The 25,747-nt window shown below is 43.1% G+C and overlaps 1 protein-coding gene across 4 annotated transcripts in view; it reads left to right on the top strand.

Annotated features, from left to right (window-relative positions):
• The window catches only part of SHANK3 (SH3 and multiple ankyrin repeat domains 3), a 924,054-nt gene that overhangs the window by 772,421 nt on the left and 125,886 nt on the right, over positions 1–25,747 (top strand). For all 4 annotated transcript variants that reach the window (XM_033958997.1, XM_033958999.1, XM_033958998.1 and 1 more), the window contains one exon: positions 25,298–25,321. In XM_033958997.1, coding sequence (XP_033814888.1) covers positions 25,298–25,321 — 24 coding nt within the window. The remainder of the gene's footprint in view (positions 1–25,297; positions 25,322–25,747) is intronic.

Genomic DNA, 25,747 nt, shown 5'->3' on the forward strand with positions numbered 1-25,747 from the left:
ATCCATCGTTGCTGGCATCAAGGAACATTTCTAACATTTAATAGACACTTAGGGGCAAATTCTGTAAAGGACATCTAACTTTAGGCGTCCACAATGTAGACGTCCATCAACTTAGGGGTCCAAATAAAGTGGATAATAAGCCTAATTAATGACTTTAACAAGCATTAATTGGAAGTTAGACGTCCAAACGCTGGACACGATTCTCAAAATAGACATCCACAATTTCATGGACGCCCATTAGAAAAAGTCGCGCCTAACAGGATAGTCATGGGCGTGGCATGGGCATGGCTTCAAAACTGATGTTCATTTACAGAATCGCATGCCGCTGAGGATGTTAACACATCTACCTAATGCCTAAAATGTAGGTGTTGCAAAAACAGATCTACTTTTAAGCGTGAGCTGGGTGCTAGGTAGACGCAAGTTAGGTGGATGTGACTTAGGCGTCAGGCGTGCCGGAGGCATCCACATATAGGCGAATGGGACTTTATTTTGAGGGGTAAAGAGGACTCCAGTTTGATATAAAGGTCAAAAGATGTTTAATAATGCATTACTTGAGCAAAGCACATGAAATATATATATATATATATACTAGTCTTTAAGCCCGTTACATTAATGGGTGCTAGAACATATGTGTGTGTGTCTGTCTTTATTTCTTTCTCTCTCTCTCCTTAGCCGCTTTCTTTCTTTCTGCCTTTCTTTTTCCTGTCTTCTGTTCCTTTTTCTTCACCCCCCCCCCTGTCCATCAGCATCTCTTTCCTTCTCCCCCTGTCCAGCAGTAGGCATCCCTTCCTTTTTTATCATCCCTCCTCCTTCTTATCCCTATGATACTCTTACCTTGCTCTGTCCCTGATCAGAGGTTCCCGACAGCCGCCCAGTTGCACCCATTGGAAAAGTTCCCACTGCTGCATCCCTCACCCCTCCTGATGCGGCTCCCGCTGTCCTTTATGTTTGTCTCTGTCCCTGGCCCCCTTTGCCTCTCTGTCTTTCTGTGTATCTCCCTGCCCCTGTGTCTTTCTTCTTTCTCCCTCTGTCTGTCTGTCCAAACCAGCATTCCATCCCCCTCCATTTCCCTCCCCCCACACCAGTTCCCTGTGCACCTGCCCCTGTGTCTTTCTTATTTTCTTTGTGTTTCCCTTCCTCTCTCTGTCTGTCTGTCCAAAGCAGCATTCCCTCCCCCCCACCCGTTCCCTGTGGAGCAGCATTAGCGTTTCCTCTACACCCCCCTTTCCCTTCCCGCGGTCCGGACTACAAACGTGATGATTCCAGCAGCGCTTGCATCAGTCTCCACACGCTGCTTCGGGTCCTTCTACTGCCCTGATTTACTTTGGCACGTCCCTGATGACATAATCAGAGACGCGGCAGAGCAAATCAGGGCAGTAGAAGGGCCCAAAGCAGCATGTGAAGACTGATGCACACGCTGCTGGAATCGCCATTCGGGTCCGCGGGAAGAGAAGGGGGTGGGTGTCAAAGGAGGAACGGAGATCGGCGGCGGCAGGAGGAACGGAGATCGTCATCTGGCTGCGGTCGGGCTTGTGTAGAGCAGGGAGGCTGTGACATACAAAGCGAGTAGGTGGTGACGTAAAACCCGCGCATGCGCACTCGTATTTTCGCGATGGATCAGGGAACACATTTTTTTAGTGCGCATGTGCAGCCTATCATTTTATTATATTAGATATATATATACTAGTCTTTAAGCCCGTTACATTAACGGGTGCTAGAGATTCCTCGGCTTCCTCCCCCTCCCTTTCCCCTTCCTGTCCCGTCAACCCCCTTGTTTCCCTTTGCACAGTCTCCCTGCTTCATCCGCTCCTTCTCCTGCGCGGGCCACCGGAGCAGAGAGGACTGGGCAGAGGGTGCTGCCAGCCGGGGCCAGCGGAGAGGAGCTAGGCAGCTGGAGGAGTAGCAGCAGCCGCCGTCCCGCCTTCACCTCCCTGGATTTGCTAGAGCGGCCTGCAAGGTTCGCTACAGTGGCTGGCAAACCTCAGCAGGCCACTTTGAAGAGGATCGGCGGTGGGAGGGAGGCGCAGTGCTAGCGCAGGCGCCATGAGCACTGGCACAGAAGCACAGCTCACGCCACCAGGACTCATGGATTTTCGACAGCGCATGCGCGCTTAGCCTTTTATTATGTATATATATATTGCATATTAAGCTTCTATTTTCAGGGTAAAGAGGGCTTCTATTTGATAATAATAGAAAAAGATGTTTAATAATGCATTACTCAAGCAAAGCACATGAAATATAAATATACAGTATATATATTGCATACTAAACCTCATTTCCAAAAGGTTAAGTAAATAAAAAGAGATACCCTACCCACAATGGCTGTGGTTCACAGCAAGTGGACATGTCTGATGCACAATCTTGATATCATTGTGATATCATCAATATGTACCTAGATGGCAGAATGACACAAAAAAATAATAGGAACCCCTACTTAAGCAAAAGCTCCTGTAGCTCACTGGTTAAAGGCACTTTTTCCATGTTCCAGAAGTTATTGGTTATAATTTACCCCTTCCTCTCCCCCCCCATCTCTAGTACCTTTATTGCTTCTTATTTGCTCTCATACAAGAGTATGGATTGTGGACTTTGCCATTTACATTAGCACTCTGCCCTTTCCAGGATGCAGAGGGAAACTTATTTTTTTCCCTGAGATGACTATGATCTCCTAAAGTGTCATCTCACATGGCAGGAACCTTTGCCTTAAAGGAAGTGGTTAAAGGCATTGCTTCCATCATCCACAGGTCATGGGTTCAAACCCACAGCAAGCTAAAGTAGGTGCCACTGCACATATTTCTAATTTTTTAGTGACATTCTGCCATCTAGGTTTTTTTTGGGGGTTTTTTTTTAATAATTCTTTATTCATTTTCAAAATTACAAATGTTATATATGTTCAATCACATTAACGATAAATACATCACTTAAAACCTATCATTGGTACATTACATAAACTCTTATCCCTCCCCCTTCCCATCCCTCCCTACCATATATTCCATTATCTTATAGAATATGTAATAATAAAATATCCCCCCCTTCACTATTAAACTGATAAATTTAAGGGAAACAATGTCAACTAGTCCGTACAATATCTTGTTAATGGCTTCCACACATCCTGAAATTTCCTGAAATAACCCCGCTGTATTGCAATAAATCTTTCCATTTTATAGATATAACATCTAGGTTCTTGATGATGTCATAATGATGTCAAAGATTGTGTATCATACTGCTTAAAAATTAGAGCCACTATTTACTGGTACAATCACTAAAATTGTCCTGCTGAATCCATTCATCCAAACTATAGGGTAAATCTTATAGTTTGGTATCCTTATTTTATGTGTGCCTGATTGTATTCTGAAGGTCCATACAATAAAAATAAGGATACCAAGCTAAGGGGTCCTTTTATCAAGCGGGGTTAGCGCGTCGGACATTTCATCACGCGCTAACCCCCGCGTCCGTTAGCTGCTAGCGCGGCAGGCGGTTTAATGCACAGCATTACGTGCGTTAAACCCCTACCGCAGCTTGATAAAAGGACCCCTAAAAGATTTACCCTATAGTTTGGATGAATGGATTCAGCAGGACAATTTTAAGATTGTGCATCAGACACGTCCACTTGCTCTGAGCCACAGCCATTGTGAGTAGGGTATCTTTTTTTATTTTCTAAATCTTTTGGAAATGAGGTTTAGTATGATATATATATATATATATATATATATATATACACTGTATATATATCATGTACTTTCCTTGAGTAATGCATTATTAAACATCACGGCACCATTCAGATGTACAATCCAGAATCCATTGTACATCTGAATGGTGCCGTGGCGTTTTCATCTACAGTCTGGCCAGACATTTTCTACCAGTACAGCACAGCGTTTCAGACCATGGTCCCAAGCTAAGTAAAACTTTTTTTGCTTTTCCTGTGCACAGTGATTGGTATATTACCCTTTTGCTAATTACATTTCAGTGGTGGTGGAGTTTTTTGCCAGTGACAGTACATAAGCAGCTTGGACTTTAAACAGTATTGAAGTTGTTTACTGCTGCATTGAAATTTTTGAGGCTTTTTCTCCACTGGTTTGTGAAATGGTTATCGGAGGAGTGTAACCCATCTCTGGTGAGTAATATTTTGTAGTTAAATTTTGGGATTTTTTTCTATTACTCTTTGTTTTTTTTTCTTGAGAGACTTTTAAATATCTACGTAATGTAAATGCGCATGAGTCAACTCTCTTTCATTTGAAAGGAAACTCTACAAGAGAGGGCATAGGATGAAGTTAAGAGGTGATAGGCTCCGGAGTAATCTGAGGAAATGCTTTTTTACAGAAAGGGTGGTAGATGCGTGGAACAGTCTCCCAGAAGAGGTGGTGAAGACAGAGACTGTGTCTGAATTCAAAAGGACCTGGGATAGGCACGTGGGATCTCTTGGAGAGAGAAAGAGATAATGGTTACTGTGGATGGGCAAACTAGATGGGCCATTTGGCCGTTATCTGCCATCATGTTTCTAGGAAGAACTTTGTCAAAAGCTTTCTGAAAATCTAAATACAAAGAAAAAAATAATAATAATTTTTAGACACCCTTTACAGAATCTGCCCCTTATTATCCTGGTCATCCATGACACAGTTTAGGTTCTCTTCTACACCTATGTCTGAAAAATGATGTAAAAACGTAGGCAACTGAATCTTATGGAAGGTTGTACCAATACCCGATAGAAATGGAAGGCTCTATTGTTATTCATAAACAGTTGTACAGAATATTGTCCCTTTATATACTTTAATGAAAAGATGTAAATATAAAATCATAAGTGTTCGAAGCTTTGTCGAGCATTTGTCATCCATGTGCTTCTCCACAAGGATCTAAATTTGGAAATTGCTAAGTGCCTTTTATTTACTTTTAAATATCTCAACTGACTGGAAATAGGGTTTGCTACTTTATATATTTTCTCTAGACTGGAGCACTGACTTTATTATTTAATTATTGGGATTTAAACTGTGCTGACTGGTTTATCTGTTTCTCCACAGTGTGGTGTAGCTGCTCTGTTTTCCAACCTAGAAACCCCTCCACCCTAGAAAAAACAAAGCAAAACAAAAAAAAGAACCCAAAAGCTTTCCCTCCTTTTTTCTGCCTAGACTGTTCAAACTGATTCTTGTCGTTCATATCGCTGGCAAGGTTTATTTTGCATTGCCAATCCTAGACTAGAAAGCAGCTTTATGGTTTAATGTTAGAGATTATAGCACAGAAAATGCTTGCTAGATTTATTGGTGATATTTGAAATTTTTTTAAAAAAAGATAGATTCCAGCAGAATTTGTATCATACCCCCTCTTCTACGAAATTGCGATAGCAGTTTCCAGCACAGAAAGCCACGCTGAATGGTCCGCACTGCTCCCGACGCTCATTGGAACTTTATGAGCATTGGGAGCAGCGTGGGCCATTCAGCGTGGCTCCCCGCACTAGAAACTGCTATCACAGTTTCGTAGAAGAGAGGGGATAGTGTCTCAATTGCTAGCCCCTCATACCCCATCCACTCCAGGGTTTGCCACTCATGTATAGATAGCCCAGTAATCAATAATACTCAGTCAATCCCCATTCCAACCAATCAAGATGACTTTTATTCAGTGCAATTATTGTGAGGCTTTAGTTCTAAGGCACACCATCTGGAGGCTTAAGGCTTGCCCCATCTGTCTTTAGCTTGCTAGTACTAAAGAGGAGATCTATAAATTTAAGCAGGAATTGGATGCAATTAAAGCAGCTATGATCACCCCATAGAACAATACCAATTTACCATCACTGCCTCAAAGAATAAAACAACCCAGGAATAAATGGGTCACAGGCTCAGGTAGACTGTGGCTTGTGGCACAGAAACATCCACCCTCACAATTGTTGCCCCTACAGAATTAGTATATTGTGATGCTCAAGATAAAAACTAGAACCAGTGAAGGTAACTCGTGAAGAAAAGTGCCCCCAAAGCACAAATTAAAAATCTCAAAGCAGATAATTATTGCTGCTAGGGGATGCCGTCATCAGACAGATTATCCTTGGAACACAGGACAAGGAGCCCAAAATAGTGAAATGCCCTCCAGGATCCTCGGCTACCAGGAACACCAAGCAAATATTGATTATAATTAGGAAAGAAAGAAAGAATTTGAACTCTGGTGTTATCCACCTTGGAACATAAGATCTGGCCAACAATACCCCACTTTCAGCGCAGAAAGCTTTTCGGGAGCTGGGGGAAGGGTTAAAACATTACATTACATTACATTAGTGATTTCTATTCCGCTTGTGCCTTGCGGTTCTAAGCGGATTACATTAGAAGATGGCTGGTCATTTCCAGGCGATGACAATACAATTCTTTACATTACTTTACAAACTTTGCATACCTAACTTTACATAACTTTTCGTACATCACTTTACATAACTTTACGTGGAATTACTTTGCGTTACTTTAAATTATCTTTACAGTTCTTGCATAACTTGCATTAACTTTACATAACTTATAATAATAATAATAATAATAATAATAATAACTTTATTCTTATATTCCGCCAACAATCTTGCGACTTCTAGGCGGTTTACAATAAAGAGAAACTGTACATACAGCGAATTACAGGGTATAGCAGTGTACATCTGGTAATGGGAACCTTAATGATAATAACAACAGTTCGTATGCTACAGGGCCTTATCATACATAACTTTATATAACTTTATATAACATATAACTTATGTAAAAACTGTAGCATTTTTGGACATTGCACTGCCTACTTAAGGAAAGGTAGAGGAAAGAGTACAAAATACAGAGAACTTCAGTAGGTGGCTCAAAGTCTGGTGTCATCAAGAATACTTTAGGTACCTTGGAGGATGGGGTAATACATGGTAAAACAAGAAACTATATTGTAAGGATGGGCTGAACCTTATTATGGCAATAAAAATAATAAAAAAAAGAATCCTAGCTGAGAAATCCAGGCACTATGTTTCTAGGCATTTAAACTAGAAAATGGGTGTAGTGTATGTATGCAGGTCACTTCCAGTGGCCACCCCAAGCAAAAGACAAGATATGATGGTAGTAAAGATAGCAACAGAAACAACAATATTAGTAATTCACTTTATAGCAATGCAACAGGAAATGAGACGAAACAAAAATTATATAAAAAATGGGATTGCCATGGTATAGTAGCTGGAAAGCAATGACTACAAATGCTCACAGTATAAGCAACAAAAATCAGGATCTGCAAGCCCTGATGTTAGAAGCAGACTTGGATATTGTTGCTGTCACAGAGATATGGTTCAGTGATTGTGTCATGGATGGGATATAAACATACCAGGCTATAATCTTTTTAGGAAGGATAGAGATTGTCGAAAAGACAGAGGAGTAGCTCTCCATGTATAGACCAATATCAAGTGGTTGAAATGTTGGGGGCCTAGGGAAAAGAAGAAGTGATATGGATTGCTTTGAAAAGTGAAGTTGGAACTTCTGTCTACGTGGGTGTTGTCTATAGACCTCCAACTCAGTTGCAACAAATTCATAAAGATCTTGTTGCAGATATCCAAAAGTTGGGAAAGAAAGGGGAGGGGCTATTGCTGGGTGATTTCAATCTGCTGGATGCGGACTGGAAAGTTCCATCAGTGGAATCGTAAACAAATAGAGAGATTATGGATGCCTTTCAAGGGATTGTGTTCAGACAAATGGTGATGGAACCAACAAGGGACAAAGCGATACTGGATCTGGTGCTCATAAATAGTGAAAGTGTCTCTAATGTCTAAGCGGGTACCCACTGCCAAGAGGTGTGTCAGTTGGTGGCGGGAGAGATTGAACATAAGAATTGCCGCTGCTGGGTCAGACCAGTGGTCCATCGTGCCCAGCAGTCTGCTCACGCGGCGGCCCTCTGGTCAAAGACCAGCACCCTAACTGAGACTAGCCCTACCTGCACACGTACCGATTCAGCAGGAACTTGTCTAACTTTGTCTTGAATTCCAGGAGGGTGTTTTCCCCTTTGACAGACTCCGGAAGAGCGTTCCAGTTTTCCACCATTCTCTGGGTGAAGAACTTCCTTACATTTGTACGGAATCTATCCCCTTTCAACTTTAGAGAGTGCCCTCTTGTTCAACTTTAGAGAGTGCCCTCTTGTTCTCCCCACCTTGGAGAGGGTTAACAACCTGATCTTATCTACAAAGTCTATACCCTTCAGTACCTTGAATGTTTCGATCATGTCCCCTCTCAATCTCCTCTGCTCGAGAGAGAAGAGGCCCAGTTTCTCTAGTCTTTTGCTGTACGGCAACTCCTCCAGCCCCTTAACCATCTTAGTTGCTCTTCTTTGGACCCTTTCAAGTAGTACCGTGTCCTTCTTCATGTAAGGTGACCAGTGCTGGATGTAGTACTCCAGGTGAGGACACACCATGGCCTGGTACAGCGGCATGATAACCTTTTCCGATCTGTTCGTGATCCCCTTTTTTATCATTCCTAGCATTCTGTTCGCCCTTTTCGCCGCCGCCGCACATTGCATGGATGGCTTCATCAACTTATCGATCAGAACTCCCAAGTCTCTTTCCTGGGAGGTCTCTCCAAGTACCACCCCGGACATCCTGTATTCGTGCATGAGATTTTTGTTACCGACATGGATCACTTTACACTTATCCACGTTGAACCTCATCTGCCATGTTGATGTCCATTCCTCGAGCCTGATTATGTCACGTTGAAGATCTTTGCAATCCCCCTGCGTCTTCACTACTCTGAATAACTTTGTATCGTCCACAAATTTAATCACCTCGCTCGTCGTACCTATGTCCAGATCGTTTATAAAGATGTTGAAGAGCACGGGTCCAAGCACCGAGTCCTGCGGCACCCCACTGGTGACGCTCTTCCAGTCCGAGTAATGTCCATTTATCCCCACTCTCTGTTTCCTATGCTCCAGCCAGTTTTTTATCCACGTGAGTATTTCACCCTCGATTCCATGACTCGCAATTTTCCAAAGTAGTTGTTCATGCGGAACCTTGTCGAACGCATTCTGGAAATCCAGATATACAATGTCGACCGGGTCGCCCTTGTCTATCTGCTTGTTTACTCCCTCGAAGAAGTGCAGCAAGTTTGTCAAACAAGATCTGCCTTTGCTGAAACCGTGCTGGCTGGCCCTCATCAGACCGTGTCCGTCAAGGTGATTAATAATGCGCCTCTACCATTTTTCCCGGTACCGATGTCAGACTCACCGGTCTGTAGTTTCCTGGGTCTCACCTCGAACCTTTTTTGAAGATCGGCATAACATTCGCCACCTTCCAGTCCTCTGGAATCTTCACCGATTTGATGGACAGATTGGCTAATAGCTGAAGTAGTTCAGCTATAGTCCCTTTCAGTTCCTTGATGACCCTCGGATGGATACCATCTGGTCCCGGAGATTAATCACTCTTAAGCCTATCAATCTGCCTGCATACCTCTTCTAGACTGACCATTAACCCTGTCAGTTTCCCATTTTCGCTTCCAGCATATAGCCTGATGGGTTCCAGTATGTTGGACATCTCTCTTGCTACTGGGGGGTTGTTTCTTGCTGGTGGGAGAGATTGGGCATCTCTCCCGCTGCCGGGGAAGAGTATTGCTTGGAGTCGCGAGAGCATGAGCATCTCTCCCACTGTCAAGGGGATGCTGGAGGTGTGTTTCTTGGCGGTGGGAGAGTTTGGGCATCTCTCTCGCTGCCGAGGGGGGCTATAATACACGTGCTCAAAAAGTGTGCTTTTACTACTCCCACAAAAAAAAAAAAATAGACTACAATTTATGATTCTTCATGTAATATTATATATTTTTAATTATCCACAGTCAAAACACCCCCAGACCAGTTGCTGATTTTTTTCGCCAAAAGCCGCCACCACTCTTGGAAAATGACTCAGCAATTTTTAAGAATCCACCGGAATACCCATTTCAATATTCAAGAGCCCATTTGCATGGCAGTGTCAGAGACTGCTCGAAAGCTCGCTAAAGACTGCGATAAGCCGTTTTGATAATCCGCCACTAAAATGCATGCAAGCTAAACCATCTGCAACCAGTTTAACGACCGCGTTAAAGTTTTGAGAATCTGGGCCCCAGTCAAGTCAGTCTGGTTTACAAGATAGCAACAATAAATATGCAGGAGATAAATTTACATGCACTGCCTTCATTATATACAAATCTAAGGTGGGTATGCTAAAAACCTGATTGCCTAGGTCCATCCTGAGGACTGGGTTGAGAACCACAAATGTAAGGTGATAGTAATGAGGCTTGACTGTAGATGTAAAGAAAATGAATCAGTGAGACTTTAAGCCTAGTTATTTAGTCATAAAGAATATTTTATGCAAAGCACTTGAACAGTATGAAGAAATTATTACAAACAACTGAGCTGATGTGGCTTGCAGGACACCACTGGGTAATGATCAGACAAATTTATTCTAAGAAATTTTTAATTTTGACCCAGCAGCTTCCTTTTGTGGTTTTTATTCAGTGGGAACCTACAGTATTTCAGCTGGGTTCTTGTAGTATTCATTCACATTTCTCCTTGTTTCTTTTCCCATTTATAGAACACAAAAACAAAATAATGGGGATATCTATAAATAATACGGGTCTCTCAAACAGTAGATCAGATAAAAAAAAATTACCAAACTGTAAACAATATAGTAAGTATATATAAAAATTATTTATAAAATATAATTGTGTAGGGTGCTCAGCATTAAAGGCCTCTTTTACAAAGCCACAGTAGCGATTACCATGTGGCAAATGCAACACAGACCATTCAGTTCCTATGGATTGCGTGGCATTTGCTGCACCGGTACGTGCTATCACGGCTTTGTAAAAGGGCCCCTAAGTGCACTAGTTCAACAATTCAAACAGGTAACTGTTGTTGACCATCATCACACTATGGCACTAGAATAGAACCACAATAATATTGATGTGAATTGTTGCTTATAGAATTAGTGCAATGTACATCTGTTGATAACTCAGCAACTCTGCAGTAAATCAGAAGAAATCGAGAAGTTTAACTCTACAGTGCTATTTCTGTTGTTGCCTGTTCAGCTTCATCATGGGAAATATTCTCCATCCAAACACCTACAAAACTAAATTATAATTCTTTTCTATGAATCCACCTCATTTTGCACCAAGAGAGTTAAACTTCTCAATTTCTTCTGATCGATTGCAGAGTTACTGAGAGCCATCATCAATAGAAAAGTATGAGGGAGTGCTGAAAAGTTCTCAGCTCAACCAGCCAACTTCCTAAATTCTGTGCATTACATTATTTTGCCACTGTAGCTGAAAAGAGTTTTCCTGTTTCATTAAGTGCCAATTTGCAGAAACAAAATTCTATGTGTTGACATTGTTTCAGATCCTTGATTAAACCATATCCACATCATTCTCTTCTTGGTTGGGCTAACTTTTCAGCACTCTCTCATAGCAACATTCTAGAGCTGAGATTGTGATGTCATAGTGCTTCATTCCACCAATAAGAACTGACCTCATCCATGATGTCACAATGGCTTGATTGTCCTATACTTGGCTCACTTTTATTACACAGCAGGGAGTGCTGAAAAGTTCTCAGCCCAACCAACTTCCTGAATTTTGAGTTATTTTGCCACTGTAGCTGAAAAGAAAGTTATCTTATTTAGTTAAGAGCCAATTTACAGAAACGAAATTCCATGTTTTGACATTGTTTCAGATCATGGATTGAACCATATCCACGTCATTCTCTTCGTGGTTGGGCTGAGAACTTTTCAGCACCCTCTAGTACTTTAGATTGCATTTGGGGTCCAATTCCATATATGACACCTAAAAACTAGGTGCCGACTAATGTGGCGCTATGTGCGATTCTATAAAAGGCAGGTGCACTTTATTGAATCACACTTAACACCACGGTTCATAGACAATACCCCCAAAGACAAAGGCGCACGCCGACAACTGAGCGCAAGACGGAAGCACGCGCCGAAGAAAAAGAGTGTTTTAGGGGCTCCGACGGGGGTTTTTGTTGGGGAACCCCCCCCCAGTTTACTTAATACAGATCGCGGCGGCTTTGTGGGGGGTTTGGGGGTTGTAACCTCCCTCATTATATTGGAAACTTTACTGTTTCCCTGTTTTTTAGGGAAAAAGTGAAGTTTTCAGTAAAATGTGGGGGGTTACAACCCCCAAACCCCCCACAATGCCCCCACAACGCGGCACGATCTGTATAAAGCAAAGTGGGGGGGTTCCCCCCCAACACCCCTCGTCGGAGCCCTTTAAAACAGTCATTTTCTTCGGTGCGTGCCTCCGCGCTGCGCTCAGTTATCTGCACGCGCCTTTGTCCCGGCGCGCTTTTGACCTGAAACCAACACCACCTAAGTTTAGGCATTACTAGGCATCCTAACTTTTAGGCTCAAAATATTTATGCCAGGGTTTTCTTGACCTAAATAACAGCGAATAAGTTATAAGCCTACCGGCACCTATATGCAAAACACACCCAAGATCTATCCCCTGACCACACCTACGTTGTGATAGATGCCTAACATCTAATTAAGTACTATTTACATCAATTGCAAGGTGCTAGTTGTCAATTACCTGCACTAATTAGTCTATTAAACAATTGTGAGACACCTTATTTGGTTAGGCGCGTCAATGTAAGAACTTAATTTAAGGCAGACTATTTAGAATTTGCCTGTTGGTTCATAGAGTTCCCTTTATAAGTAAAAATTCACATCAATATTATAGTGGTTTCGTTTGGAGGAAGAGCTGTGGCTCACTGGTTGAGCTGTTGCCTTTGCACCCAGATGTTGTGAGATCAAATCCCAGTGCTGCTCCTTGTGACCCTGGGCATAAGAACTTCAGAATTGCCGCTGCTGGGTCAGACCAGTGGTCCATCGTGCCCACAGTCTGCTCCCGCGGCGGCCCGTAGGTCAAAGACCAGTGCCCTGAGTCTAGCCTTACCTGCGTATGTTCCGGTTCAGCAGGAACTTATCTAACTTTGACTTGAATCCCTGGAGGGTGTTTTCCCCTATAACAGCCTCCGGAAGAGCGTTCCAGTTTTCCACCACTCTCTGGGTCAGGGGTAGGGAACTCTGGTCCTCGAGAGCTGTATTCCAGTTGGGTTTTCAGGATTTCCCCAAAGAATATGCATTGAAAGCAGTGCATGCAAATAGATCTCATGCATATTCATTGGGGAAATCCTGAAAACCCGACTGGAATGTGACTCTCGAGGACCGGAGTTCCCTACCCCTGCTCTGGGTGAAGAAGAACTTCCTTACGTTTGTACGGAATTTATCCCCTTTCAACTTTAGAGGGTGCCCTCTCGTTCTCTCCACCTTCGAGAGGGTGAACAATCTGTCTTTATCTATTAAGTCTATTCCCTTCATTATCTTGAACGTTTCGATCATGTCCCCTCTCAGTCTCCTCTTTTCAAGGGAGAAGAGGCCCAGTTTCTCTAATCTCTCACTGTATGGCAACTCCTCCAGTGCCCACCACTTTGAATGTCAGCTTTGAAATGCCAAAGCACCAAAAAGGCAATTGCAAATCCCCATTCCCTTTCCCTCTAATACAACAGTTGACTGTTTGAAATGTTGAACTAGCTCACTTATTGCTGGTAACATATGTTTTACATCTGATTAGAGTGTGTCTCCACTATTGTTTTGATTTTTCCCTTTTAAGAACATACGAATTGCTATACTGGGTCAGGCTAAAAAGTTCAAGTCCAGTATCCTGTTTCAAACAGGTCTTATGCTAGTCACAAGTACCCGGTATGATCCCAAAAATCAATATGATTTTGTGCTGCTTATTCATAAATACTCCAAAAAAAAGACTGTGGAGTGACGATGTTCCTAAATGGACTTGATTTGAAAGTATCAAAGTTCCAAAGGTACACTGAAATCATCCACATAAAATTATTTAAAATCTTACACCAATCATTTAAAAAGTCCTGGTTATCAGTGAACATCGTCGGTCTCTTCATTATCCTCAGGGCACGTGGTATCATCTGTTTCCTGCAGTACTCTAGAAGGAATGCGTGATGCAAATCTAGTCTAATGACTTCTTTATTAAGTGCGACAATATCCTTCCACTGTTCTAAAAGGGTAGGTGCATTTTCATCAGCTTCCATCGGGGGTAAATCCCTTAAAAGGTTCTGTAATCGTTCCTCTGGGAAGCTGAGTACGTGGTCCCAAGCTTGGAAAGTCATAGTGGGCCAATAAGTACTGTCAGTCTTTTTTCCTAGCTCTAAGTAAGCAATTATGGCAGTGTTTATCATTGTTTTTGCAGCTATGACCCAATGATTGCAGCCAAATAAAATGATATGTGTCCCCCCCCCCCCCCCCGAGGTATAGAATAATGTCCTTATGGAGAGCCCATGGAGATCATGACCCCATTTGGATCCAATCCTACAGTTTGGGGGCTCTAATTTATCGACTTGTGCTCCAGGAGTGCTTTTACTATATCCTCTGGCAATGCAGAATAAAAAGTATATTTCCCAAGGGTGTATGATATACATTTTTAATAGGATGCATGTAGTATTTTCTTTGAGATTCGAGGACTTTTGAAAGACCAAGAGGCAGCTTATGTTGTTCCCAGGGGTATTTCTAGCACTTGCAGATCCTCTCAAAGAGATGTGTATTCTTGTAGTGGTTTCCTGACAGACTCTAGGGGTTATAAAGTATCTGGGTACACAATGCTGAAGCCATGGAGAAAACCATTTAGAAGTCAGAATATCTACTTGAGGATCTGCTATGCTGTAAATGTTAACACTTTGTTGAAATGCAGCGCTATAATTTAGTCATGAATTTAAAAAATAAAATAAAATGTTTACTGCACAGAAAAGCTATTCCTGCACCTGTCCAGCTCAGTTATTGCAGTGGCAGTTCTCATATTTAAGGAAGATTCACAGAAGCAGAATATGCAAAAATGTAAAAATAAAGGAGTTGAATTGTCTACAGAATTTTGCAGTGAGTATGGATGGAGGAGGCAGGAAAGTTAAAGTCTGGCCAGCACAGCAGGTTGCTATCTCTGTGACAAGTTTGATAGCATTCACTTTAGCTTTTGCTAAACAGGGGAAAAGAATGAGGTGTTGTGTTCGTAATCATGAAATCAGGGATTTTTTTTTGTGCTCATAGATAAGAAATTGAACTAATTTTACTGATGAGATAGATCAGTGGCTATGCTTATGAGATTGTTACTTACGCATGTTGAATTCATGGCATCAGTAAATATGCTGGGTATACTCAAGAGACCAGTATCCATGCTGATTATGCTCAAGAGATCAATGAGCATGTTCTTGTACTAATTTTCTTATGCATTTGTGGGACCTATGCAGGAAGTTTGGGGCTTAGATCATCCTCTGATTGGTTACTCAGATTGGCTCTCTGTTTATAGAAATGGAATGGCTTCTCATGAAGCCTCTTAGATGTATTTCCTGGAATATAAATGGTGTCACTTCGCCTATTAAACGACATAAGATTTTGAGAGCCTTGAACCGTTAGAGAGCTGATTTAGTCTTCTTACAGGAGACGCATCTGTCAGCGGCGGAGCATGCTAAACTTCAGACCTGGTGGGTTGGCCATCATTTGGGGGCACCTGCGAACAACCGTAAGGCGGGGGTTTTGATTTTGATTCGGAAGGGGTTACCCTTTGTTATTCAACAGCAGTGGACGGATCCTGGAGGTAGGTATATCATCGCCAAGGTGCTATTTAATCGTCAGCCCCTGATTCTTTGTAATGTTTATGCCCCTAACAACTATGACTCTCGATTTTTCTCCTCACTTATTCGCCTTCTTGGTCAACATTCGGATGTGCCTTTGCTTGTGGGGGGGGATTTCAATTGTGTTCATGACCCCTTGTTGGATAAATCAATTCCTGCTCCCCAGGATCGGATGCATCCCACTAAGGGTATTTCTTTACTTTGCTCATCCTTGGACGTTATTGATGTTTGGCGGACGCTTCACCCAGGGGAGCGTGATTATACTCACATATCTAGAGCTCATGCTTCCTTATCCAGGATTGATTACTGGCTGACCTCTAGCACTTTGTTTTCTCAGATTGAATCGGCCACGATTGGTTCCTTTGACGTTTCCAATCATGCCATGCTTTTGTTAATCTTGCATTTGGATATCTCTCCACCGGGTTCCTTCCGTTGGCGATTTCCGCTCCGTTTGTATCAGGACCCGAAATTTCAGGAATTCCTGCTTCAAAAATGGTCTGACTATCAACTCCATAATATTGAACATCGGGCTGATTCTACGCTTTTCTGGGAGGCTGCGAAAGCGGTTCTCCACGGTGAGATCATGGCATATTCCAGCCATCAACGTCGTGCTCGGGATAGGGAGCTTTTACAGTTGGAACGTAGGATTGGTAACCTCCGTCGGCTTTATAGTCAGTCTCACGCTTCCTCTTTGCGCTCCCAGCTCTTAGCCTCCCAGTGTAAGCTTCAGGAATTGTTGCATGCTAGAACAGTCAAGTCGCTCGCTTATTATAGATATCAATTTTTTCGCCATGGAAATCAACGTGGGGCGCTTCTGGCAAAGGTGGTCCGTTGATCGGCGGGTCGTACTCATATCTTGCAACTTCGATCGGCAGGGGGGGATATGGTCAGGACGGATACCGAGATTAATGCAGTGTTTTTTGACTATTGTAGGAAGCTTTATTCACAACAATCTGATTTAATGGAAGGCACGGCATATTTGGATGGCCTTCCCCTTCCGTGCTTGTCTGATAGGGCGGTAGCTAAACTTAATGCCCCTATAACGGCTTAGGAGGTAGCAGGAGTCATACAGAAGGGGTCCTTGTTAAAGGCCCCCGGACCAGATGGTTTCCGGATGGAATTCTATAAACTTCTACTTCCTACATTAGCTCCAGTCTTAGCTGATACCTTCACAGCAGCCATTCAGCGGGGTGCCCTTCCGGACTCTCTCACTTCGGCTCAAATAGTTGTGCTATTGAAGCCCCATAAGGATGCGGCCCTCTCTTCCTCTTACCGCCCCATTTCGCTGCTGAATGTGGAGGCCAAAATGTTCGCCAAGGTTTTGGCTAATCGATTGGCTTGTGTTCTTCCTGATTTGATTGCTTCCCCTCAGGTGGGATTTGTGCAGGGGCATACTAGTGTGAAAAACATTAGATCCATATTGGCGTCTTTGGAATTCGTGGAGAGAACCCAACTATCTTCTCTATTGGTCAGCTTTGATGCTGAAAAGGCCTTCGATCGGGTCTCTTGGAATTTTTTATTTGAGGTTTTAACTCGGTATGGCGTAACGGGTTTTTTTCAGGATGCGGTTCGGGTGCTTTATCATTCTCCTACAGCTTTTGTCTGGGCCAAAGGACTTTGTTCTCCTTCATTCCCCATATGTCGTGGCATGCGTCAGGGCTGCCCCCTTTCCCTATTGCTCTTTGCTCTGTCGTTGGATCCCTTGATCCGTGATATTCAGCTTAATGGAGCTATTTCGGGTATTCGAATTGGTTCTTCCGAATTTAAAATCTCGGCTTTTGCGGACGATCTCCTGGTCCATATCTCAGACCCCGCAATATCTCTTTCCAATCTGATGGCCACTTTTCAAGAATATGGAGACTATTCTGGTTTTAAGCTTAACCTTGATAAATCTCTGGCGTTGGCCACATCCTCGGTTTTGCGGGACTCTTGGCCTGGACCCTTTCCTCTTCAATGGGCTTCTTCCTCGTTTCGTTATTTAGGGATTTTGTTGACGCCTCGTACTTCCGCGTTATATCTTGTTAACATTGATTCTTTGTTCTGTTCTTCAGCTGAGTGTTTTGCTCGTTGGTCTCCTCTTCCTCTGTCCTTGTCGGGCAGGATCCATTTGTTTAATTACATTACATTACATTACGGATTTCTATTCCGCCTGTGCCTTGCGGTTCTAGGCGGATTACAATATAGAAAGTATCTGGGACATTCCAGTAGAATTACATTTCAGGATAGGAGTAAGTTACAGGAACAGTGAAGAGTTATGATATTACAATTTCGCAGAGGATATTACTTATTACAGAAGATAGTACATATAGCAGAAGATAATGCATTTTGCAGAGGTAATATATGTTAACTCGATCAGTTAAGTCGGGTGTAGTGTAGGAGAGGTACAGTACATTCTTGATCACAGACAAAGAGATAATATGGATGAGTGATTCCGAAGTCGTTGAATGGGAACTCATTGGGCGGTGGTTAGAGTGATGGGAGATATTTTTTGAACAGTAGTGTTTTTATTTCTTTGCGGAACTCTTTTATGTCTGTTGTTTTGGTCAGTGATTTAGAGATGTCAGAGTCTATTTTGGCTGCCTGTGTCCCCAGGAGGTTGTCATAGAGTTTCTTACGACAGGTACCGTTGAGTGGTGGATAGGTGAAGAGGTTCTGTGTTCTCCTTTTTCTTGGTGGGTGGTAGTAATGAAAACGGTTATTTAGGTAACTGGGTGCCGTGCCATGGTCCTTTTTCCAAAATGGCTTTATACTTTGCAGTTGCTCCCTTTATGGCTCTTGAAACGGGATATTCTATGCTTTCTCGATTTTGTTGGGGGGGGGACGGCGACCACGGGTGGCGTTGCGTTATCTGTTCGGTGCGTGGGGAGGAGGGGGACTGGGGTTACCACATTTTCGGTTATACAATGCTGCCTGTTTGATGCGTTTTCTGGGGGAGTGGCTTTCGGATCGCCAGGATTTTATTCCAAAATTCTATGAGAAGGAATTTTTTGCACCTTGGCATATTCTGTCCTTGGTGCACACGCCCCGTTCTGCCTTGCCGGCGCCACTTCGGGGGAGTTTGTTGTTGCACTCGCTACGCGTTATTTGGTCTTATGTGTTGGACTCCTGGAATGGTACTCCCTCGATTACTAGATACTTACCTATTCAGGGGAATCTGCAATTCAGCCCCGGCATGGAGACTGCTAGTTTTTGTAAATTGGCATCCCGGGATTTCACGTTGCTTACCCATGTTCTCCAGGCTGATGGTTCTTTACTGTCCTGGGATGCTCTGGTCCAGTCGGGTGTTTTTTCTGTGGATGACTTTCTTGCGTTTCGGCAACTTCATCATTATGTTCGATCCCTCCCCCGAACTGCCTTGGCTTTTCCTATTGAGGACAGATTTGCGGCACTTCCTATTTGGAAGATGGGTTTACAGTTTCTGGTCTTTATAAGGACTTCCATCGATTATTGGGTCCGACTGACCGTGCTGTCCTACACGCCCATTGGTGCCAGGATCTGGGGATAGCACGGGACGCTTTAGATCTCCCTTCCTTGATTGCAAGAATCCCGGGAGTCTCTGTTAATGCAGATCTACGGGAGTGTCAGTTTAGGGTACTTCATCGGGGCTATTTCACGAAAAGTCAGTTATATTATTTGGGTTACACGGATTCTCCTTTATGCCCTAAGTGTCTCCAGCAATCCCATTCGTTTATCCATGCCTTTTGGTCCTGTGTGAAATCAAACGTTTTTGGCGGCAGGTTTTATCTTATGTGGAGAGCGTTTTGGGCATTTTGGGCGTTTTGGGCATTACCTTTCTCTGCAGCTGGTCTCTTGCTGGATAAGTATGAGGCCTTCCGTTTATCTGATTCGGGTCAGCGGCAGTTTATGAGATGGGTGGGTGTCTTGGGGAAGAAGGTAATTCTATCTGTTTGGATTGGAGAAACTTTACCATCCTTTTGGGACTGGAGGAATCGTTTGCATACTCTGCTGCTGCTGGAGCGTAAAGATGCGTCTTATAGCTTACGACGAAAGCGACTCTTTCTTCGGATCTGGGATTCTTACCTTTTTTCATTATCACCACGGGCTAGAAGTGACATTCTAAATTCCTTGTGATTTTTTCTGAGACCCGGGCTTGTTTTCCATCTTTGAGGGGCGCCAGGTATACTTCTCCTTCCCTTTCTTTCTCTTCTTTCTTTTTTCTCTCTTTCTTCTTTCTTTCAGTGTTGGAGTCAATCATTGTCTTTGGCAGTGGGCTATCTGAGTCCAAGCCTACTGCACTACAGTTATTCCTACTTCAGATTAGGGGGTTTGGGGGGGGGGGGTTTGGGTGGGATTGTTGGATCTACTATTTTATTTTTGATTGTTTTCTTCTGTTGCTGTGGTTATTGCACATTGGCCTGTCCTTTGTTATTTGATAATAAAAATTGATTCAACATAGAAATGGAATGGCATACCTTAATGGAATATCATCGGGCCATTTTTCCAGATGGTCTAGGATGAGGTATTTTGTAAAGCTATAGCTTATGTTTAGTTAGGGTGATTCCAGCAAAACAGATGGCAGATCATTGAGGGCTTTTGATTTTAGGTTTTAACCAATAAACACCAGAAAGTACTCTTTCACACCTCCACTAACTTGTCTTGTATCCTTCACCTAGAGCCAGTCTCTGACACTGCCATGCAAATGGGCTTTTGAATATTGAAACGAGCATTCCAGTGGATTCTTAAAAATTGCTGAGTCATTCTCAAAGAGCGGCATTGGCTTACGATGACAAAAATCTGCGACTGGTCTGGAGGTGCCGGTACAGTGACAGCACTGTTAAAAGTGCATCTTGTGGCATGTGTTTTGACTGTGGCTAATGAAAAAAATAAAAAATTACAGGAAGAATCATAAATTGTTTTTTTCTAGGTGGGAGTAGTAAAAGCATGCTTCTTGAGTGCATGTATTAAAGCCCCCTCGGCAGAGGGAGAGATGCCCAGTCTCTTCTGCTGCCAAAAGACACACCTCCAGAACCTCTTTAGCAGTGGGAGAGATGCCCAATCTCTCCCGCCGCCAAGAAAACCCACTGGCAGCGGGAAAGATGCCAATCTCTCCTGCCGCCAAGAAACATCCACCAGCAGTGCTTGAGATGCCCAATGGCTCCCGCTGCCAGCTAACACACTCCCCAGCAGCAGGAGTGATGCCCACACTCTCCCACTGCCAAGCAGCACCCCCTCCCTAGCAGCGGGAGAGATACCTAATCTCTTCTGCCGCCAACTGACACCCCCCCCAGTAACAAGAAAGAAGCCCACGCTCTGCTGCCGCCACACAACCCCCCCCCCCCCTTTACCTTACTTTCAGATGGCTGGCCGGAGGTATACCTACTCTCTCCGGCCAGCTGGCCCACTTTTTCAAAATGGTAGGCCTTCTCCTCCCCGTTGCATCCCAGGATGCACCATGGAGGGCCCTTTGACTCTGATTGGCCTAGGTTGTTTAAGGCCCTTCCTATGGGTGGGGCCTAATGCATCTGGGCCAATCAGAGCCTTAAGCCCCTCCCCGGATGCAAGATGCATGCATCTGGGAAAGGGCCTAAGGCTCTGATTGGCCCAGACGCATAAGGACCCACCCATAGGAGGGGCCTTAAACAACCTAAACCAATCAGAACCAAAGGTCCCTCCTTGGGGGAATCCAGGATGCACCAGGGAGGGGAAGGCCCACCATTTTGAAGAGGCAGGCCAGCTGGCTGGAGGAAGAGGGCATCCCTCCAGCCATCCATCTGAAAGTAAGGTAAGGAGGAGAGGGCAGGGGTCATCAGAGGCAAGAGGGGTTATTGTGTGGCAGAGGGAGAGCATAGGCATCTCTCCTGCTGCCGAGGGGGTTTGGGGGTGTGTCAATTGGCGGCGGGAGAGATTGGGCATCTTTCCCACTACCGGGGTATGTGTCAGTTGATGTTGGGAGATATTGGGCATCTCTCCCACTGCTGGGGGGGGGGGGTGTCAGTTAGTGGCGGGAGAGATTGGGCATCTCGCCCGCTACCGGGGATATGTGTTGGTTGGTGGAGGAAGTGATTGGGCATCTCTCCCGCTGCTGGTGGGCATCTCTCTCGCTGCCGAGGGGGGATGTTGGGTGTTTTGTTGTTTGGCAGTAGGAGGGTTACTTGTGGCTCAATTTTTTTATTGTCGTGTTTTAGGGGGGTTTTTGCCTTTATTCTGTGCATATGCCCATCGCTATCACCAACGATGGGCACATGCAAATTTAGCAAATCTTTTCTACTCTCCGCCAACCTCATTTGCATGAGCATTTTTTGGAGAATGACTCACTTTTTTAAATGGCTGTAACAGCAGCCCTTCGAATTTTAACGCGACATTTAGAGAATCTAGACCCTAATGTGGTATCTTTTCTGTTCTGTTGATCCCTAAGTGACATAGATCTATTTATGATCCCATTTTCATATAGGTTGCTGCATGATCAGAATGCTAGAGGGAACCAGTGATATGCAGATTGAAAGAGTGATTGTGTAGTCTGCTTTTTCCCTCCTTTTGTTATCTTTGTGTGTCTTTGTTCTATATTTTCTATATATCAGTTAGATAATGAATTTGACATGGTGTATATTAAATAATCTTTTAATCTAATTTTGGATTCCACCAGAAAAAGTGTTCAGAAATAGTATGTGTGACGCAGAAACACTGATACATACCTGCTTTTTGTACCCTCAAAGAATTTCTGTCTGAGAAATAAACACCTAAATTGACAATTTATAAAAACCTAAGAATAAAAGCTCTAGGCATAATCTATCATTAGAAAGAATTAATGATCACATGGTGTTCCATTTAAAAAAAAAAAAAAAGATATTGAATAAATTAGATCATAGTTGCTGGATTGCATTTTGATTTCATACTTGAAATCGTCACCAAGGTAAAGAAGTACATTAATAAATCTGAGTTTACATACCACTGTTACTAATATATAGTGGTATTTCCTACTGTCTTTCCTGAATAAAATATGAACATATTGATATTAACCAGCACTGTACATGCATCCCAGCAGTGGAGAGTGATCTAATATAATTGCCAATTCTTTTTTTAATTATGACAAATTGTCATCTTACTCTGACACCTTTAACCTGGAGCAATGTGCAAAACTAGACACCATGTCATCCATTACATGGGGCTCTTTTTACTAAGGTGCGTTAGCGTTTTTAGCACATGCAGGATATTACAGCTCGCTACGCGGCTAGAACTAAGAGATCTTCAGCTGGCAGGGCTTTGGGAAGCCTACCAATTTATATTTTGTATTTGGGTAGGAGGCATGGCGGGAAGAAAATTTAGTGCCCATCATTTTATTGGACTAATACAGTTCTCAGTTAGCTTTCAGAGGTTAAAACCTCTTTCTTCAGGTCAGTAAACTAGACTGCTGTTACAGTATCCCTGGCCTGACCTGAGGAAAGGAGTTAAGGTCTCTGAATTAGTAAAAAAAAATGTATTAAAATTAGTCCAATAACAGGATCACCTTATTTCCATTTTCTATTAATAAACGATCAACACAGCTACAATAATACTTTATCCTAAAGCGAAAATAAATAAATAAAACAAATAGAAATGTTTTTCTACCTTTGTTGTCCGGTTTCTGCTTTTCTCAGCTTCTCATCGTTATCTTCCTTCCATCCACTGTCTGCCCTCTCTCTGCCTCTTCCATATGGCATCTGTTCTTTCTATGCCTTTTCCAGAAACTGTCTGCCTCTCCATTCCATCACTTCTCCCCACCCCCCTACCACCATTGGTATGGCATCCATCTACTTCTCTCTGCTCCCCCCATGGTGTGGAATCTGTCTTCTTCCCTTCCATCTCTCCCTTCCTCCCAGTAGATTTTAGCATCTCTCTCTCTCTTCCTTTCCTCCCCTCAGATCTGGTATCTGTCTCCATCCTCCGTTCCTCCTTTCAGGTCTGGAATCTGTCTCCTTCCCTTCCCCCTGCTCTGGTATCTCTCTCTCCTCTCCCTTCCTCTGCAACTGTGGGGCCCAGGGCAGCTGCCCTGTTTGCTTTTCCTAACGCCGGCCCTAGGGCTCCACTGATGTTTTCAGGCCCAAGGCACATGCCTACTGGGCCTACCCTATAATCCAGCCCTGAAGGCAATACATCAAGAATCTAATAAGTATAATGCATTCTTCTTCCACTTCCTTCCCTGCTGTGATTTCCTGTAGTTCATCTCTGTTGGTGACATGAAGGGCTCCTTTCTGGGTTGATCAGGCAAGGGGAACAGGGCTTTCCACAGAGATTATTTACATTGGTTAGGTGAGATTAGAGCAGTTTCAAGGGCTATAAAATAAAATAAAGCATAATGGTTTTATCTTCTGTCTACTGAACTTGCATTCAGTCTTTCACTACGAAAAAGCATTCCTCCAAACAAACACCCACTGCTTTCTAAAAGCAGTTTCAGTGTTCCATTTTAACCCATCTGTGTTTCTGCCATTTTTAGAGATGCGGGGTTTATTCTCGAAAGACCGGTTCCTTCCAACTGTTGGAAGCTCAATATCAGTTTTGAAAAGCTGGTTTATTATACAGTGAATACAGACACCATATACCACAGTTAATGGATCGAAAATATTTTGCAGCACAAATGGCCCTGTATGTCTTGCAAGAAATGATCACTGGGAAGGGTTATATTATTCAGAACAATCCTAGAAGGGTTTTTTCTTTTACTCCTTATTGTTATGTTGCTTGATTACACTTAAGACTGAACGAATATCATGACAGAAAGAACAGGGCCAAAATCATGTAACCTATGATTCCAGCATGATTAATTTTCACAGATTCTCTCTCACAGCTGTGCATCACTGAGTGTGAAGCATTTGGGTTGTCATATACAGGAGAAGTAGCCTCCATGGCTCAGCTACGAGCCATGTACAACAGAAGGCCAATGCGGGGAAATTTCTGTGTGCTGAAGGAGAACATGATTTTGAATTGCAAATAATATGAGTACAGTAGGTAGACATGGCTGTCTCAGAACGTACTGCTTTGAGAATTATACACATGGACTTTAGGGCACAAGTGAATGAGTTTAGCACAATGATGCAGACAGAATAAGTAAAAAAAAAAAAAACCACAAGTCTAAGCTTTTATAGAATCTGTGTGCCTGGAGCCAGGGAAAAGGAGAAGGGCAGACAAAAGGTTAACAGGTACATTTAAGCAGGAAAAAACGATATACTTAGGAAGGAACTCATGTAGAGGGAAGGCTTCATCTTCAACCCTCACCCTGCTTTCTAGATAAAGAAGGTCATTTAAGCAGTGAGGAAGAGGGCCCTGGAATTCCCTTGCTTGGAGGAAGATGAGGATCAAAAAGTCAAGACTGATTTAACTTTGAAATACATAACTAGTGAATCTGGTGGATGCAGGATCTTACTAGAGCAATAAGTTGTAGCAAGGATATTTAAAGGTTTGTGCTATTTATGAAAGAGAATAAGCTGTCCAGTAATCAGTTCTTCAGATCCGGTGTTTTCGACATAGCCATTACTAATATCCTCATGCGATGTGAAACTGCACAGAGGTAAGAATGTAAGAGGCAGATGGGAGGTGAACACATTCAGTGCCTGAAGTAGTACTGATGGTAGAATACATGGAGGATTTATGTCCTCTAGGAAAACAAAGGTGCTGTCTGTAGAACTCATGACTTCTATGTTTTGTTTTTGATTCCAAGCTTCCATCCGGAGACGGAGAGGGGGTGAGTCTTGTTTCTCATACTCCAGACTTTTCAATCTCTGCTAATATTTAACGAAAGCCCTATAAGAAAGCAAACTCCATTAAAATATGTGACTGGCATGACATGCCATAGAGGCCTTTCTGTTCAAGCTCCCTGATATACTAAAAATATATAATTTGGTGCTAAATTCCTCAATACAGTAGAGACACCCCTCAATGCTAATCAATACATTAGCTCTGGTTGTGCTGCCCATTGGAGTTTGAATAATGTTGATGTGTGGACAAAGGTCTATCATAGAATGTTTATAAAAACAGTGCTTTATCAGAATGATGCTTACCTACTTTATCAGAATGATGCAACCTGTAATTGTGATTTCATGTTTCACTGTGGCATGCATTTCCAGGGTGCCACATTTAGCATGATAGATTTCCATTTTCTGCGGAGGAT

This window comes from Geotrypetes seraphini, chromosome 9 (genome assembly GCF_902459505.1).
Source record: "Geotrypetes seraphini chromosome 9, aGeoSer1.1, whole genome shotgun sequence".
NCBI lineage: Eukaryota > Metazoa > Chordata > Amphibia > Gymnophiona > Dermophiidae > Geotrypetes > Geotrypetes seraphini.